We start from the raw sequence: 14517 nt of genomic DNA, 5'->3' as shown, positions 1-14517 counted from the left end.
GTAGAAACTAAAAACTAACCTGGATTAAAATACTAACTCTTAATAGTTATGTGAACTTGTTCAATTCATTTAACATCTTTGATCAACAACTTCATCATTAGTAAAATATAAATTAAAATATTAGCTAACATTCAGAGATGTGTAGATTAAATGAAACTGTTTAAAACTGCTTTGGAAATTATAATATTAAGCAGGAATATATTTTTTTAAAACATAACTATTGCAATTCAGAGAAAGAGGGTTTACACTTAATCTTCCAATGAACTTCAAGGTTTGTAAGCAAAAAAGAATGGTAGTGAGATCAGAAAAGACAACTTTTTCAAATTTCCAATTATGTGTAAACCAATCATTAATGTTTAAAGAAATTTTTAAAATTTGGTGACAGTTTGTTCTCACTGACATCTCATAATATATTAGAATAAAAGTTTCAGGTCCTAAGAAGTCCTCTCCATCCCCAACTGAGCAATCTAAAACTAAAGCTCATTCAGAAAGGCTAATTAACAAGCACTTTCTTTGGGAATTCAATTTAAATAGAGAAACAAAAGTTTAAAGCTGAAAGGATCTTTCAAAATTAGTTTATTCCTTCCATTTCACAGATGAAGCTGCTGTGGTCCATTCCGTGAGGTTCAGGTTAAGTTTTCTTCATAAACGTTAAACATCAAAATAATATTCAGCAGCTGAATGGGACCTAAGAAGTTATACTGTCCACCCCTTTTATTTAAAAAATGAGGAAAGAGAGATCAAAAGCGGATGAACTTGCCCAATACCATAATAATGAGTGGTAGCGTCCTAGCTGGTTTGGCTCAGTGGTCAGAGCATCGGGCCCACAGACTGTAGGGTCCGGGGTTTGATTCCAGTCACAGACACATACCTCAGTTGCAAGCTTGACCCCTGGCGCTGGTCAGGGCACATGCGGGATGCAACCAATCAATGTGCTCTCTCACATCGATGTTTCTCTCTCTCTGAAAAGCAATGAAAAAAACTATCCTTGGGAAAGGATTAAAAAATTAAAATTAAAAAAAGGGTGGAAAGAACCCAAACCAACTGGTATTTTTAAATGACTTATAGGGTAAAAACATGGATTATGGGTCTTCCCCTATCAGTCCCCGCACTGCATGTTAATATGATGGCTATTTGTTTTCATGACTGAAACACAAAGAAGAATATAGTTGACTATTCTTAAGTAAAATAATCACTTTTGTGCTTATATATTAGATTACTACATTTGGGGTCTTCTTAGATCATGGATTTTAAGCTCAAATTTATCAACTGTTTTGGGGTAATTGGAAAATGTTCTTTTAACCAAAGTACAAAAATGTATTTATATAAATTGTGTCAGATATTTAACACTTTACAAATTCAACAATATAACTTACCGATCTTTTTTGCTTTTCCCTTTTTGCTGCTTCCCTGCAAGTATTCTTAATTCTTCTTCTGTAGGATGTTGATACCATCTTAAACTAAGAAAAGAGGAATCCTTTTAAATACAGCAATTAAAATCACCAGAATTATTCATTTCTTCTACAAGTATTTATTGAGTTTCCTATTTGTGGAGATACTGCTGGGAAAAATCAGGTGAAAACTCTAATCTGAAACAGATACTACTGCTTAAGCCTTAAAAGGATTTATTTAGATTCAAATCCAGCAAACGCCAAGCACTTACTTAGATAGATGCCAGACCCTGAAATGCTGTTTGTTGGTATATTTCTTACAACTAACAATGTGTTAAACATACATTAAGACGAAACAGGCCTACTATTAAAAGTAAATGGAGTAAACTTCAGGCAAACTGCAGCAGCACATTAAAATTCTCCACCCATCCCTTCATTTACACAAAAGGAACTGATTATGTCTTAAAAAGAGTCCTTTGAATGTCCCCCAAAATACAAGTAGTCTTTGCTTTGCTTTCCTTCCTTTAATTTAGCTAGAGAATTATCAAATTTTATGTGTATAGGAATTAGAGTAAATTGTTGTTATTTAAAAAACCCTTTACACTCCTTTCTCTCTCCTCCCAAAAAGAAAGAAGGCTAAAGGGAAGAAGTTGGCATCAGCCCCTACTGTCTTGAAGAAGTAGGAGGCCAAGGTGGTAAATCCCTTGTTAGAGAAAAGACCCAAGAATGTTGACATTGGACAGGACATCCAGCCCAAAAGGGACCTCACCTGCTTTGTCAAATGGCCCTGCTATATCTGGCTGCAGCAACGAAAAGTTATTCTCTATACGCATCTGAAAATACCTCCAGCCACTAATCAGTTCATTCAGGCCTTGGACCACCAGCTACTCAACTGCTAAAACTGGCCCACAAGTACAGATCAGAGACAAGGCAAGAAAAGAAGCAAAGGCTGTTGGCCCAGGCTGAGAAGAAAGCTGCCAGCAAAGGGGATGTCCCCACCAAGAAGCCACCTGTCCTTCGAGCAGGGGTGAACACTGTCACCACCCCGGTGGAAAACAAGAAGGCCCAGAATATATCTGGGTATGCCAGCTGGTAGTGAGTGCCCAAGATATGGGTCCCATTGAGCTGGTTGTCTTCCTGCCTGCCCTGTGCCTTACCCCTGGACACTCTCATAAGTACATTCTGATCCCACCTTTAGTTATTTATCCATAATGCAAATCTTATCAAGAAATATGCCTGTTTAAATTTTTTCCAAGACTCTGCACAGGGTAAAGCAGTGAGTAAGGCAGCTAGACAAGGACTTGGCCAAGGTCCTATTTTCATAAAGGAGAAACATACAGTTAGTATTGCTAGAGCTTGTAATTTTTCAATTACAAAAAAATCTAGATCCTTAAAGTAAAATATGCCAATTAAAAAACTATATTAGCAACTGATCTGATGTTTTTAAAAACACTGCAGAACTGGTCATTTGAGTAATGACTGGAAATTTGATGTTAAGAAATTTTTTAGCTGTAATAATAGTAATTTTTTAAAAGCTCATATATTTTAGAGATATATATGAATGAATATTTGCTATAAATAATATGTCGGGGGGGGAGATAAAGGGAAACAAAGATGAAACAAACTAACAACCAGCTATCAATTGTGATGAGTACATAGGAGCTCATGATATTCATTATATATTCATTATATTATTCTGTCTACTCTTTTATATACATTTGAAAATTTCCATTAAAATTAAAACACATAAGATAAAGCCCAAGTATGTATAGGTTTTGTGACCTCCTGTTTCCACAGCATTTCAAGATTTCACTATCTACTTCACTGGACTCACCTTCAACAATTCCCCTTTTGAACATGACATTCTACCTAGACTAAATGACATTTTATTTCACAAAGTATTTCATTCCTTGGTGTTTTGGCATATATTCTCCTCTGCTTATAAAAACCTATGCCCCTATCTGGTAAACTCCACATTTACCTTTTACTGTTTATAAGACAGGCTCCCTGTGATATAATAAAAAATACATCTGGTCATTGAGCCCCAGGTCTTGGCACACAGCATCAAAAGCCCTTACGAACTGGCCACTGTGTTTCAGTTGGTTGGGCATCATCTGGAGCACCGAAGGGTTGTTGGTTCCTTTCCAAGTGGGGCCACATTCCCGGGTTGCAGGCTTAGTCCCTGGTGGGGGCATACCAGAGGCAGTTGATCTATGTGTCATTCTCACATAGACGTTTCTCTCACTTTCCCTCTCTCACTGAAGATCAACGAAAAATCTTTTTAAAAGCCCTTGGAATTTCCTGAGTAATAGGGGGGGTGTCTTTGTTATGCTAATGAGGGGATTTACAGTACAGGCAGCCTCAGGTTGGAGGCTCATTACCAGAAATCGCAGGCATGGGAAGGAGAGGAAGACAGATTAAGTTCAATCATGTGGTCAATAACTATATATGTGACCAACCAAACACCACAAAATCACTAGACACTAAACCTCAGAGGAGCTTCCTCGTGGTTCAACACACTGATGGGCCTGGAAGGTGACATACCCTGGCTCCTTCCCAAACCTCATCCTACTTGCAATCTTATAATAAAACTGTAACTATAAATATAACACTTTACTAAGCTCCGATAACATTAGCAAACTATTTAATCTGAGGGAGTTATGAAAATGCAATCATTTGTAGCCAGTGGCTCGTTGTCAGAAGTATGAGTAGCCTGGGCATGCCAAGAACTTCCTCTACTCCATTTCAGAAAACGTACCACCATCCTCCTCAAATTGGAAATGCAGACATCGTCTTTACTCCTTACTGTTTTTCATTCCCTGCCTTTAGTCCATCAGCAAGATCTGTTGATTCGGTATCCAAAATATATCTCTCTGCTATTCTTGCCTCCCTCTAATTCACAGAGCAGCAAAAGAGATCTTAAAATGTAAATTAAGTCTTTCCTCCTGCCTTGAGACCATTTTAGAAAGTGGGTCCACAAAATAAGAGTAAGCAAGCTTGAATATATTTAAAAAGAAAATAGGTCTTAGAAAATGTAAGGGTCTTAACATATTTTATTATTATAGTACTCTAAATGTAACCTAAGTTTTCTTATACTAAGGACTAAACAACTAGTTTTAGTTTATAAAATGAGTTATTGCTTAAGTGTTTTTCTAAGTATTATGTACTTAATTCTCATCATTCGTGGATTCTATATTTGTGACTTGCCTAGTTATTAAATTTTATTTGTAAAATGTATTCTAATGCACCACAAAATCCATAGTTGTGATACTTTTGAGGTAGTTCACAGACCTGCAGAATGGGGAAAAATTTGAATGGCCCTGTGCCCATTTTCCCAGTGAGTGAGGCCTTATTGTTTCGCCTCTCATATTGTAAACAGGTGTCCTTTTTATGGTCTATTTTGTGCTACATTTTTCACATTTTTTGCTTTTTGTTGGTGAATTCACTATTAAAAATGGATTCCAAGCATAGAACTAAAATGCTGTTTAGTGTTCCTAAGCAGAAGAAGGCTATGATGTGCCTTATGGAGAAAATTTGCTGCAAATATTCATAGAACTCGGAAAAATGCAAAGAAATAGGTCAAAAGTAAGGAGTGGATATGAGGGGGGTTTTCTAAGGAGGAATGCTGAGGCGGGGGGAGGGCTTTCTTTGTTGTTGTTACTTTTAATTGGAGATCTTTTTGTTTTTAAGTGTGTGTGTTAACTGGAATAATCCAAAAGAAATGAAGCAATTGACAAAGAGAGAAAAGGCCAAAGACTGGGTGAAGGTTAGAAGAAGTGGGGTACAAAGCACAAGCGCAGAAAATGAGCCCTGACAGACAGGATACTTCCTTCACAAATGAGATTAAAATATATAAACACTAAAGAAAAGAAGGGTTGCATGTATAACTAGGTTTGTGGGTTTGGTGGTGTGAAAATGAGAGTTACTGGCTCTGGTTTCAAGAGCTTAGTGTGAGGCTGAGGCAGGCAAGCATGTTTCAAGAGAAAGGACTTGGGTTGAAAAGTTGTCCAAGAAGTAGAACACAGAAAGACTGCCAGGCATCTAAGTGGACATCTAAGGTCTGAGATCATTAATTCAAACTAAAACCTAGAAGTACAACTGCATGATTTTTTTTCAATAGTCAGTACTTCCTACACAGTTTGACTGCATACCATATGGTTCCCATTTACTATACTTTAAGTTCTGGTCTCAATTTTTAGTCTTCTCCTTACTGTTAGTTGGTATGTCTATCTCAGCAAAATGATTTACAATATGCTTGTAACTGCTATACTATGCCTTTCTAACGGGGGCTTGGAAGACAAATATAAGTTTATTACTTTAGATTCTAAGTAGCAGTTAATAATGGTAACAAAAATACAATTAGAGAAAAATGCTCTATGTTAATATATTAAGCCAAAGGGACATGATTTATCATGAAGGTAAAATATGAATAGAAAAGATTAAAAGGAAATATAACAAAATTTACACAGTGATTATCTTTGGCTGATGGAAATATACTCCATTACCTCCTCTTCTTCCTTTTGATCAATTTATCATCACATTCTGTATCACAGACATGTATTGGTTTTGTAATTAAAAAAATAAACGTTTTTTAAAAATAAAAAGTGCTCACGTTCGCAGCACATATACTAAAATTGAAATGATAGAGAAGATTAGCATGGCGCATGCGCAAGGATGACACGCAAATTTGTGAAGTGTTCTGTACTTTTTAAAAAAAATAAGTATTAATAGGATCTCACTAAAAACGGAAATTGTAGCATTTTAGCTAAGTATGTATTTTACGACAATCGCCTTGGTTATTCAGTGGCTTTTTTCACTTATATTCAGATGGTCACAGTGTCTCAGATAATACTATATACCACAAAATTATTAAAATATTTTTTCAACGATTTTCTTGTATAGACCTGTTACATAAAATATGACAGCCTTTCTTACTAAAGCAGTTCAATAACACTGAAAAAAATATGTATCAGAAAATATAGAATGTACTGACACAGACCCTTTAAAAACTTTAAGCAACAATGTCATTTAAAGCAAATGACTTAAAAAATTTTCAGAACTAAAAATTTCAAAAGTTTAAAATGGAAACCTGAACATGAACAAATACAGAAAAACTACTACTCAGAGCAAGCTAAAAAGCTTTCACACATAAATAATACAAAACTCTATTTCAGGGTACACAATATAGGTCACTAAAGAAAGCTTTAGTCTCCATTCTAAATCTCCATAATTGACAAGTGGGGAAAAAACTTAAGAGTAAACAAATACTACTTAAAACTTAGAAAACCTTTCTGTACAAGAAGCTAAAATATTGTTTGTTATATATATACAGTCTCCTATTAATAATTGGAAATGTTAATAGAACATCATGACATTCTGGAACTGGAAGTTAAGACAGCTAATGCAAGGAGAGCAAGGACTCAAGCATTCCACAAGGGTAGCAGCTAAAGGTTTAAACCTTTCCCTTAGGTCATAGGTCCCACCTACTGTGCATTTGAATAGTAGGTTTCTCTCATCAAAGGGAACTTGCAGAGTCGTGAATCAGGCAACATGCAAAAGAGAACAGGCAGAAAGAATTAGAGCAACTGAATATGAAGGTGTTGTTACACCCTCTTTACCCAATTATGGATGAGATAAAAATTAGAATCCAACCATATTTTCGATAAGGGACATATGAAGGGAAGGAGCAGACCAAAGTGAGAGCCAAGGAAGGCAAAGGGGTAGAGAAAAATACATAGGTTTGAGCTAAACAATCAGGAAAATGGAGAGCAGGTTCATTAAAGAAGCTATTAAGGAGAAAAAGCAAACCCTACTCCTCATGCAAAACCCACTATTCAAATGTACAAAGAATGTAACCTATCACTTACCTCTCCATGAAAAGAGGGGCCATGCAAACTTCAAAACAAAAAGGAACTTTAATTACAATAGAAAGAAGAATACTTTGGCTACAAATCAGTGGTATGCAGGACACTATGAAGAACTAACATCTTTAAGGCGATCTAAACAACTGTTAAAACAAGTGCTCCTTAGGTTAGGGAAAGCAGTTTACATTAAAAGTACAGAAAGACCTACTTCCCAAGAGTCTTCCTTTTGGGAGAGGGAGAGAGAAATAGGTCAATCTGAGAGCACTAGACTCCTTCACAGTTGAGTTTTTCACGGTCATAGCAGAGATTTTCATGTTCACACGTTATAGGCAGAATAGATCTTACTAACGTTTTTGTTAAAGCAGGACTGACTCCCTTCAACAAAATCTGATAGTCATGTAAAAAGGCATGCAAAAAAAAGGAGAATAATATTTTCTAGAAGAAAAATATTTTCCTATTTAAGAACGAATGGAATACAATATATATATAATTTAGTAATGCAGAATAAATTTAATCTCAAATGGTGAGTGAGAGGTATAATTTGTATAGATGGTATTTCTTAAACTCTACTTCAATGTGCCTTTTAATTTAGTTTAGGACTAAAGGTCGCTATGTAGCCATAGAGAAGCCATAATTATACATTAAGTAAAGAGAAACCAATCATACACTATTTATAACCTGAAGGATATCTTCTGAAAGCCTACGTACAGCTAGGAAAACAAGTAGAAAAAAGAAAATCTTAAATAAATTACTCTGGAATCTGCCAACAGAAGTCACAGTGGTTGCAGAAAAGTTCACCTCTACCAATTCAAAGCTCTTTTCAAGTATGTCAGTTCCAGGACAAGGTCTTGAGTGGTTGAGCAGCCAAAAATCAAATCCACAGTAGACTGTGTCAGACTTTAGGGTAAAAGGCCCGTGACCTGTTTCACTTTTCAGTATGTGAAAGTAATTAAAGTTAAAACTTGTTTTCTCATTTATAAAAATAGAGAAGGTCTAGACACTCACCAATCCTGCTTTTACTTTCTAAGTAAAATGAAAACTACACTTCCCACACTTCCTTGTACTTTGGCCTGAACTAGCCACAGGGCCCCAGCCTATGTAATGTGGGCAAAAATGATACATCTACTTCTAAGCTTCACTCCTAGATAATCTCCAGAAAGATCCATAGCCCTCTCTCTCTCTCCTGACTTGCCAACTGGCACAGCATCTAACAGAGGACTCGAAGGTAGCAGAAGGAACAGTTGGCACCACAAGACAAAAAAGTTTACAATCCCTAAGTCACCACTTGAAGGATAGATAGCTGAATCCTTAAAACACCAATTTGTGAAGGATCTACCTGGAGAGCTGCCCAACCCCTGTCTGATTCCCCCATTTGACCCTCACTCCTGTCTGAGGAAACTGAATGAGAAACTTTTATTAAATTCACACACTGAGATTTCTGAGGTCATAACATATCCCAAATACATGTCCTCTCCTACCTAGCTTAGCGTGTACAAATCCAAATGAGATAGCAGAAATAAAAATTTTATCAGGATGAAGTATTATAACATGGCAAAGGTAATACTAATGGAATTTAACCAGACTAAAGATTATGCAGTTTTTTAAAAAAACCTACAGATCTACAACAGTAACATCAATATATAAATGTTATTTAACAAGAGCCAGAAAACGAGTCAATTTTTTCATATTAAAAATCACCACACTGCTAATTTACAAGCAAAAATTGCTTATTCCTTCAAGGGATTTACTTCTTTAGGGAAATGGCAGGCTTACTCATTAAATCAATGTAACAGAATCAGGTGCCACTTCAAATCCTCCAATTCGAAAAGAAAGAGGTAGATGATATATAGACAAAAATTAATTTATAGAATACCAACAAAAAAAAAGCCATAATGTTAAAGAAAAATACAAATATTTATTTATAATTTGAAGATATTATACTATTGGAATAAATATTAAGATGATAATATACAGAAACTGAAAGAGGTTTCTTCTGTCCTTCTCATGAGTAAGCCATGTGGTTAATACACACATTGGTTAATATACACCTATTTACCTGAATAGTTCTATTAAATAGTTCTATTCAATATAGTCACTCCCAAGCCATCCTATACTAGTCATAATTTAAAGTCCCCATGAGCCTCTCCCCTTAAATTCCTTTAAGCACTTTATAGACAATAAAGAATTGCCCTCAGATCTATCTTTTGTCAACTCAGCAGCATCATATGGTTTAAAATGCAAACTATCATTTCTAATCAATAAATGTTTATATAAGCAACTTATAGGAATTTTAGATTTTCTCAATATTAAAAGTTTCATGTCAGATCACAAAAGACTGGTAAAATAATAATTATCCCAAAAGGGCAAAATCAATTATTTTATTCAATTGAGCTAGGAAATAACATTTAGCAATTTGGCTTCATGACCTAAAAACTTCACAATTAACCATTAAAGAAAGGTAGGTGATTTTAAAAATGCAAAGCAAAACAGGGAGGCAGCCTGGCTGATGTGGCTCAGAAGTTGAGCATGGACCTATGTATGATCCTGGAGACTGCAGTTTGATTCCAGGTCAGGGCACATGCCAGAATTTTGGGCTCGATCCCCAGTAGGGGGCATGCAGGAAGCAGCAGATCAATGACTCATCATTGATGTTTCTATTTCTCTCCCCCCTCTCTTCCTCTCTCTGAAATCAATAAAGACATATTTAAAAAAACAAAACAAAACAAAGAAATGGGGAGGAAAAGTAACTATAGCAGAAGAGTAACTATTACTAGAAAATTCGAACTGGTACCCTTAGAACCTGATTTGGCATTCGAAAGAGCATTAGTTAACTCTAAATTTAATCTGTTTATAAAAAAGTAAAATAAAAAAATCAAGAATATTAAAAAAATCAACTTTGTGTTTATTTTTAAAGATTGAGCTCCCTCTCAAATTAGTAGTTATGTGGTATGCATATTTATGACACATACTTGTCAAAAAGTAAAGATTTTAAAATACACTAATCTAATGTTAACAAAGAGAAGAGAATCAGGTGTTTGATCTTTTAGCTTTTACCTGTGAATGTTTTATAGAAACAAATGAAAAAAAGTAAGTTAAGTAAAAGCATGGAAATTGCCTACAGACTTAAATGGGACAGGACTGCCAAGATCTTTACAGCCAAAAGAGATCTAGAAGTCTCACTGGAGACTCATCATAAACAGAGTCTAGAAATGTACACTTCTCAGTAGAAAATAAGCTACCTTACTGTATTCATCTAGTTTATTAATGCAGATTCCGTTTATGAGAATTAATAATTAGCACAGCTGATGTTTTACTCTTTCAAGATCTATGGCAAAGGGCTTTTGCTAAGTAAAAAAGTAAACAAGATTACACAGGGCATAACTAGTAATCTAGTTAGAGACAATTGATTTTTTCACTTATAAATAGCTCTGATAGATGCTTTCAACTTTATTAAAACTAGTTGTTATTTACTTTGCTAATAAAATACACATTTTCAAATAGCTGATCTCATCATACTTTACAAATACATATATCAGTGTTCAAAACAATTTTAAGTGGTCTGAATAATATTTTCCTATATTTAAACCCTGACATGGAAAAAAATGTAGGCATACAAAGAATATAAATAATTAAAACTAGAAAATAAATTCTATAGAGGAAATTTAAGCATTGTGGATAGAATAGTCCCGAATTAAAGGTTTATTATTTATTTTGCAGTATATGAAATCATTAGAAAGAGCTATCCATTGTATTCTAATTTTAAAAGGTCTAAACAAAAGAATACAGACATACATATCAATAACAGAATTTGGTTATTTATTGGAGATAAGTAATTGGAATAAAACTATTGCCATGGCACCAAATCTATAACTTACCTTTCAGAATTACACAGGATTTTGGCATTTATTTCTGTGTGCAGTTGTCCTGCTTTTGCCTCACTATATCTCCTATACTTCTTTACTTTTGATTTTATTGTTTTACTGTACAAATTTCAGCAAGGCAACTTAGCTCCTTCGTAAAGGAGTGGGGACAGCAGTAAGTTTATAGTGCAGTGGAAAAAATTAAAATCCTACAAAATAAGTTCACCCCCATCTTCCTTGTTAAAGTTACAAATTCCTTGCAGTAAAAGAACCCCTAACTCATAGTAAACTTTCAACTGAGTCACTAATAACAGGTCATGTGAGTCATTTTTTCCAACAATTGTGAAAATATTTAAGTACTTCAATTTATAGTCTCATCCTTTTGTTGACCAACTTTTAAAAAGGTAACTGGAAAAGTTATGTGGTATTTTCAGTGGCCATAGACAAAAGGGAACAGAGAAGGAGGGTGGGGGTGGGAACTGAATTCTTGACCATGACCCTATTACCTTTGTGTTAAACAGATAAACTACTAATAACTCAAGAGAAATAAGGAAACTAGGTTTTCCCCATAACTTTCCTTTGTCAAGTTTTTATTTTTAGAAAATAGGAATTAGCACTTAACTATCTAGGAAGCTAATCAGCCTGGTAAATTAAACAGAGATTTGAAAGTGCCAGTCACAATTACCCTATACTTGACTTACCTGCCGTTACAGAGTAGCCATCGAGCAAGAGAATAGTGAGGTATAATCTTCTGCATGATGCTGGCCATCACCATGGTAACAACCAGCTGTATACCTATTACACCCTGTGTAAAAAAACAAACATTTTAACAATAAATGAAGTTAGATTTAGGGACATTGCTGGAAAACTTTCTACCCATTTAGAAAATGAAACTTTAAGAAAGAGGAGTTACTATTAAAATATGTATTAGGCATTCAACACCACATATGTTTAAACTTAAAATAAGCAATCTCATCTTATAATCCTCTAAGAGTTACCCAAGAGTCACATCCATGTGAACAAAAGTTAAATGAATTAGCATACACATTTAAAATCTATTCCCACCTGGCCGGGCATGGACCTAGGATCCAGGAGATCAGGGTTTGACTCCAGGCCAGGGCACATGCCCAGGTTGCGGGCTCAATCACCAGTTGGGGGAGTGCAGGAAGCAGCCGATCAGTGACTCTCTCATCATTGATGTTTCTATCTCTCTCTCTCCCTCTCCCTTCCTCTCTCTGAAATCAATAAAGATATATAATAAATAAATAAACAAACAAACAAATAAATAAATAAATAAAATCTCTTCCCAAGAAATGTTCTCCATCATGCAAAGGGTATCAAAATGAAGTAAAAATGAGTAATTTTTTATCCTCCAAATTTACTCTGTTCAATACACATGAAATACTAGCTTGGCAAGCTTTAAAAGAAGTATGCCTATTTTTTAATTCTAGTGTGGTAGTGAATGATTAAAGAGTATTAATTATATTAAGTGTGATATGGCAGGACTGGCCTGAAAGCCTCTAGAAAAAAAAATTTAATTCATGCTATCATCACCAACTTCCAACGGGAAGGCCTTCAACGATGTCCAAAATCCTCTTAGTTTGTTCTTATCAATCCTGTCCTGTTCTCCATGATAGCTAAAATTCAGACCTTCTCCTCTCTTTATACCCCCAACCTCCCTGAAACTTAAAACTCTCCACTCAGTAGAGGACATCTATTTCACAGAGAAAATACACACCATCAAATGTGAGCTTCTCACTTCCTACCAAACTCACAAGCACTGTATCTACACTAGACTTTTTCCATACCCACTAGAAAATCTGTACACAGAGCAAATCTGTACTTCAAAGCCCATCCTTTCTGATTTTCAGGAACCACTGAATAGCTTCCTTCCTGTATCTTCTTTAATCTCTTCTCTATTTAAATCCTTGCTATCAGCACTGCAACACCTCTAAGTCTTTTATTGTTCTAAAAAATAACAATAATTTTCCCTTACTTTACAGCCCTCCTCACTCCTCATATTCACAGCCACTTCTCAAAAGATTTGTCACTGACAGCTTCTACATTTCATAACTCCCCACAGTTAACATCTGACTTCTGCTTCATCTCATTCCACTGAAACACCTACCATCAAAATCACTTCATCTTGCCAAATTATATTTCCTTATCTTAAATCTCAGCAGTTTCCCACAAGGTCTACCATATCCATTGTTTTACTCCCACCTTGAAGATCCATTCTTTATATTCCTCTTTGGTGGCACCCCTATCCTAGCAGTCCCAAAATAAGGCTGAATTGCAACCTCAAACCTAATTTACCAAACAAGTGCATAAAAAATATAAAATGTTTAAAAAGAAGCAGTACAGCGCACTGTACTGCTGGTTTGAGAGCATGAATTCTGGACCCAAACTACCTGGGATGAATCCACCATCAATTAGTTCTTTGACTTTGAATAGGTAATTTAAATATTTTTTACCACTATTTCCTCTTCTATAAAATGAAACTCATAATTCAACCTACCTATTCAAGCTGTGGTTAGGAATTGTACCTGGCACAGAGTAAGAAGTCAATGGGTTACTACTATTTGTTGTTATTGTCATAGTTATCACTATTATTATAGGAAAACATTTGTTTTTAATATAAAGAATAAAGGTCTTTCAAAAAATATCAGTCTAAGAAATAAGTTGAAAAAGTCAAATTTCACTGATTGTAACAAATAGTTGGATCGGTTATTCATCATGTGGTGTAGGATGTCCACAGTAGGGAAGGTTTTGCACATATAAGAACAGGTATGTAAGAACCCCTTGTATTTTCCTATTCATTTTGCTATGAACCTAAAACTGCTCTTAAAAATGAAGTTTATTAATTTAAAAAAATTAAAGTTCTACATAGAGAATCAATATAAACAATGTCAAAGACTAACTGAGAAAAAGTATTTGTAACTCACATCACAAATGGATATTTTACTTGTTAGATATTATATAGAGTTCTCATAAACTAGTTAGCAAAAAAAACAAATGCCCAAATAAAAAAGAACAAATATGTACGAACAGTTGTCAAAAAAAAAAGTAAAAATGGCTCTTAAATAGGGATGTTTTTAAAATGTCTTTGAAACCTCTCTCAATTGTGGTTTTACTGTGGATATTTTAATGCCTTAAATTCTACCAATTGTTAAGGCTCAGACCACTTTTATATTCACCTAACATCAAAGGGTACATTTTCACACTTTTTTCTTTCACATCTTCTATCACTCCAATTTACTATCCCTTTTTTTTTTTGTGCTGAGGAAATAACATTTATTTTTTTAAATAGTATAATGTGCTATTTATTTATCAAATTTATTGGGGTGACACTGGTTAATAAAATTATTTAGGGTGCATGTGTACAATTCTATAATATATCAA

The 14517-nt window shown here is 34.8% G+C and overlaps 1 protein-coding gene and 1 pseudogene across 2 annotated transcripts in view; one reads left to right on the top strand and one right to left on the bottom strand.

Annotated features, from left to right (window-relative positions):
* The window catches only part of TMEM161B (transmembrane protein 161B), a 63402-nt gene that overhangs the window by 35770 nt on the left and 13115 nt on the right, over positions 1-14517 (bottom strand). The window contains exons 2-3 of the mRNA XM_081131159.1: positions 11817-11920; positions 1377-1460 (exon numbers count right to left, since the gene is read on the bottom strand). Coding sequence (XP_080987285.1) covers positions 1377-1460; positions 11817-11920 — 188 coding nt within the window. The remainder of the gene's footprint in view (positions 1-1376; positions 1461-11816; positions 11921-14517) is intronic.
* LOC308554438 (large ribosomal subunit protein eL8 pseudogene) lies at positions 2018-2603 on the top strand (annotated as a pseudogene). The gene has a single exon. The product of its transcript is annotated as a large ribosomal subunit protein eL8 pseudogene (transcript).

The sequence above is a fragment of the Miniopterus schreibersii genome (genome assembly GCF_964146895.1).
Source record: "Miniopterus schreibersii genome assembly, chromosome: 3".
NCBI lineage: Eukaryota > Metazoa > Chordata > Mammalia > Chiroptera > Miniopteridae > Miniopterus > Miniopterus schreibersii.
Note: the sequence above shows the minus strand (reverse complement) of the source record. Positions and strands in the feature narration are given on the sequence as shown.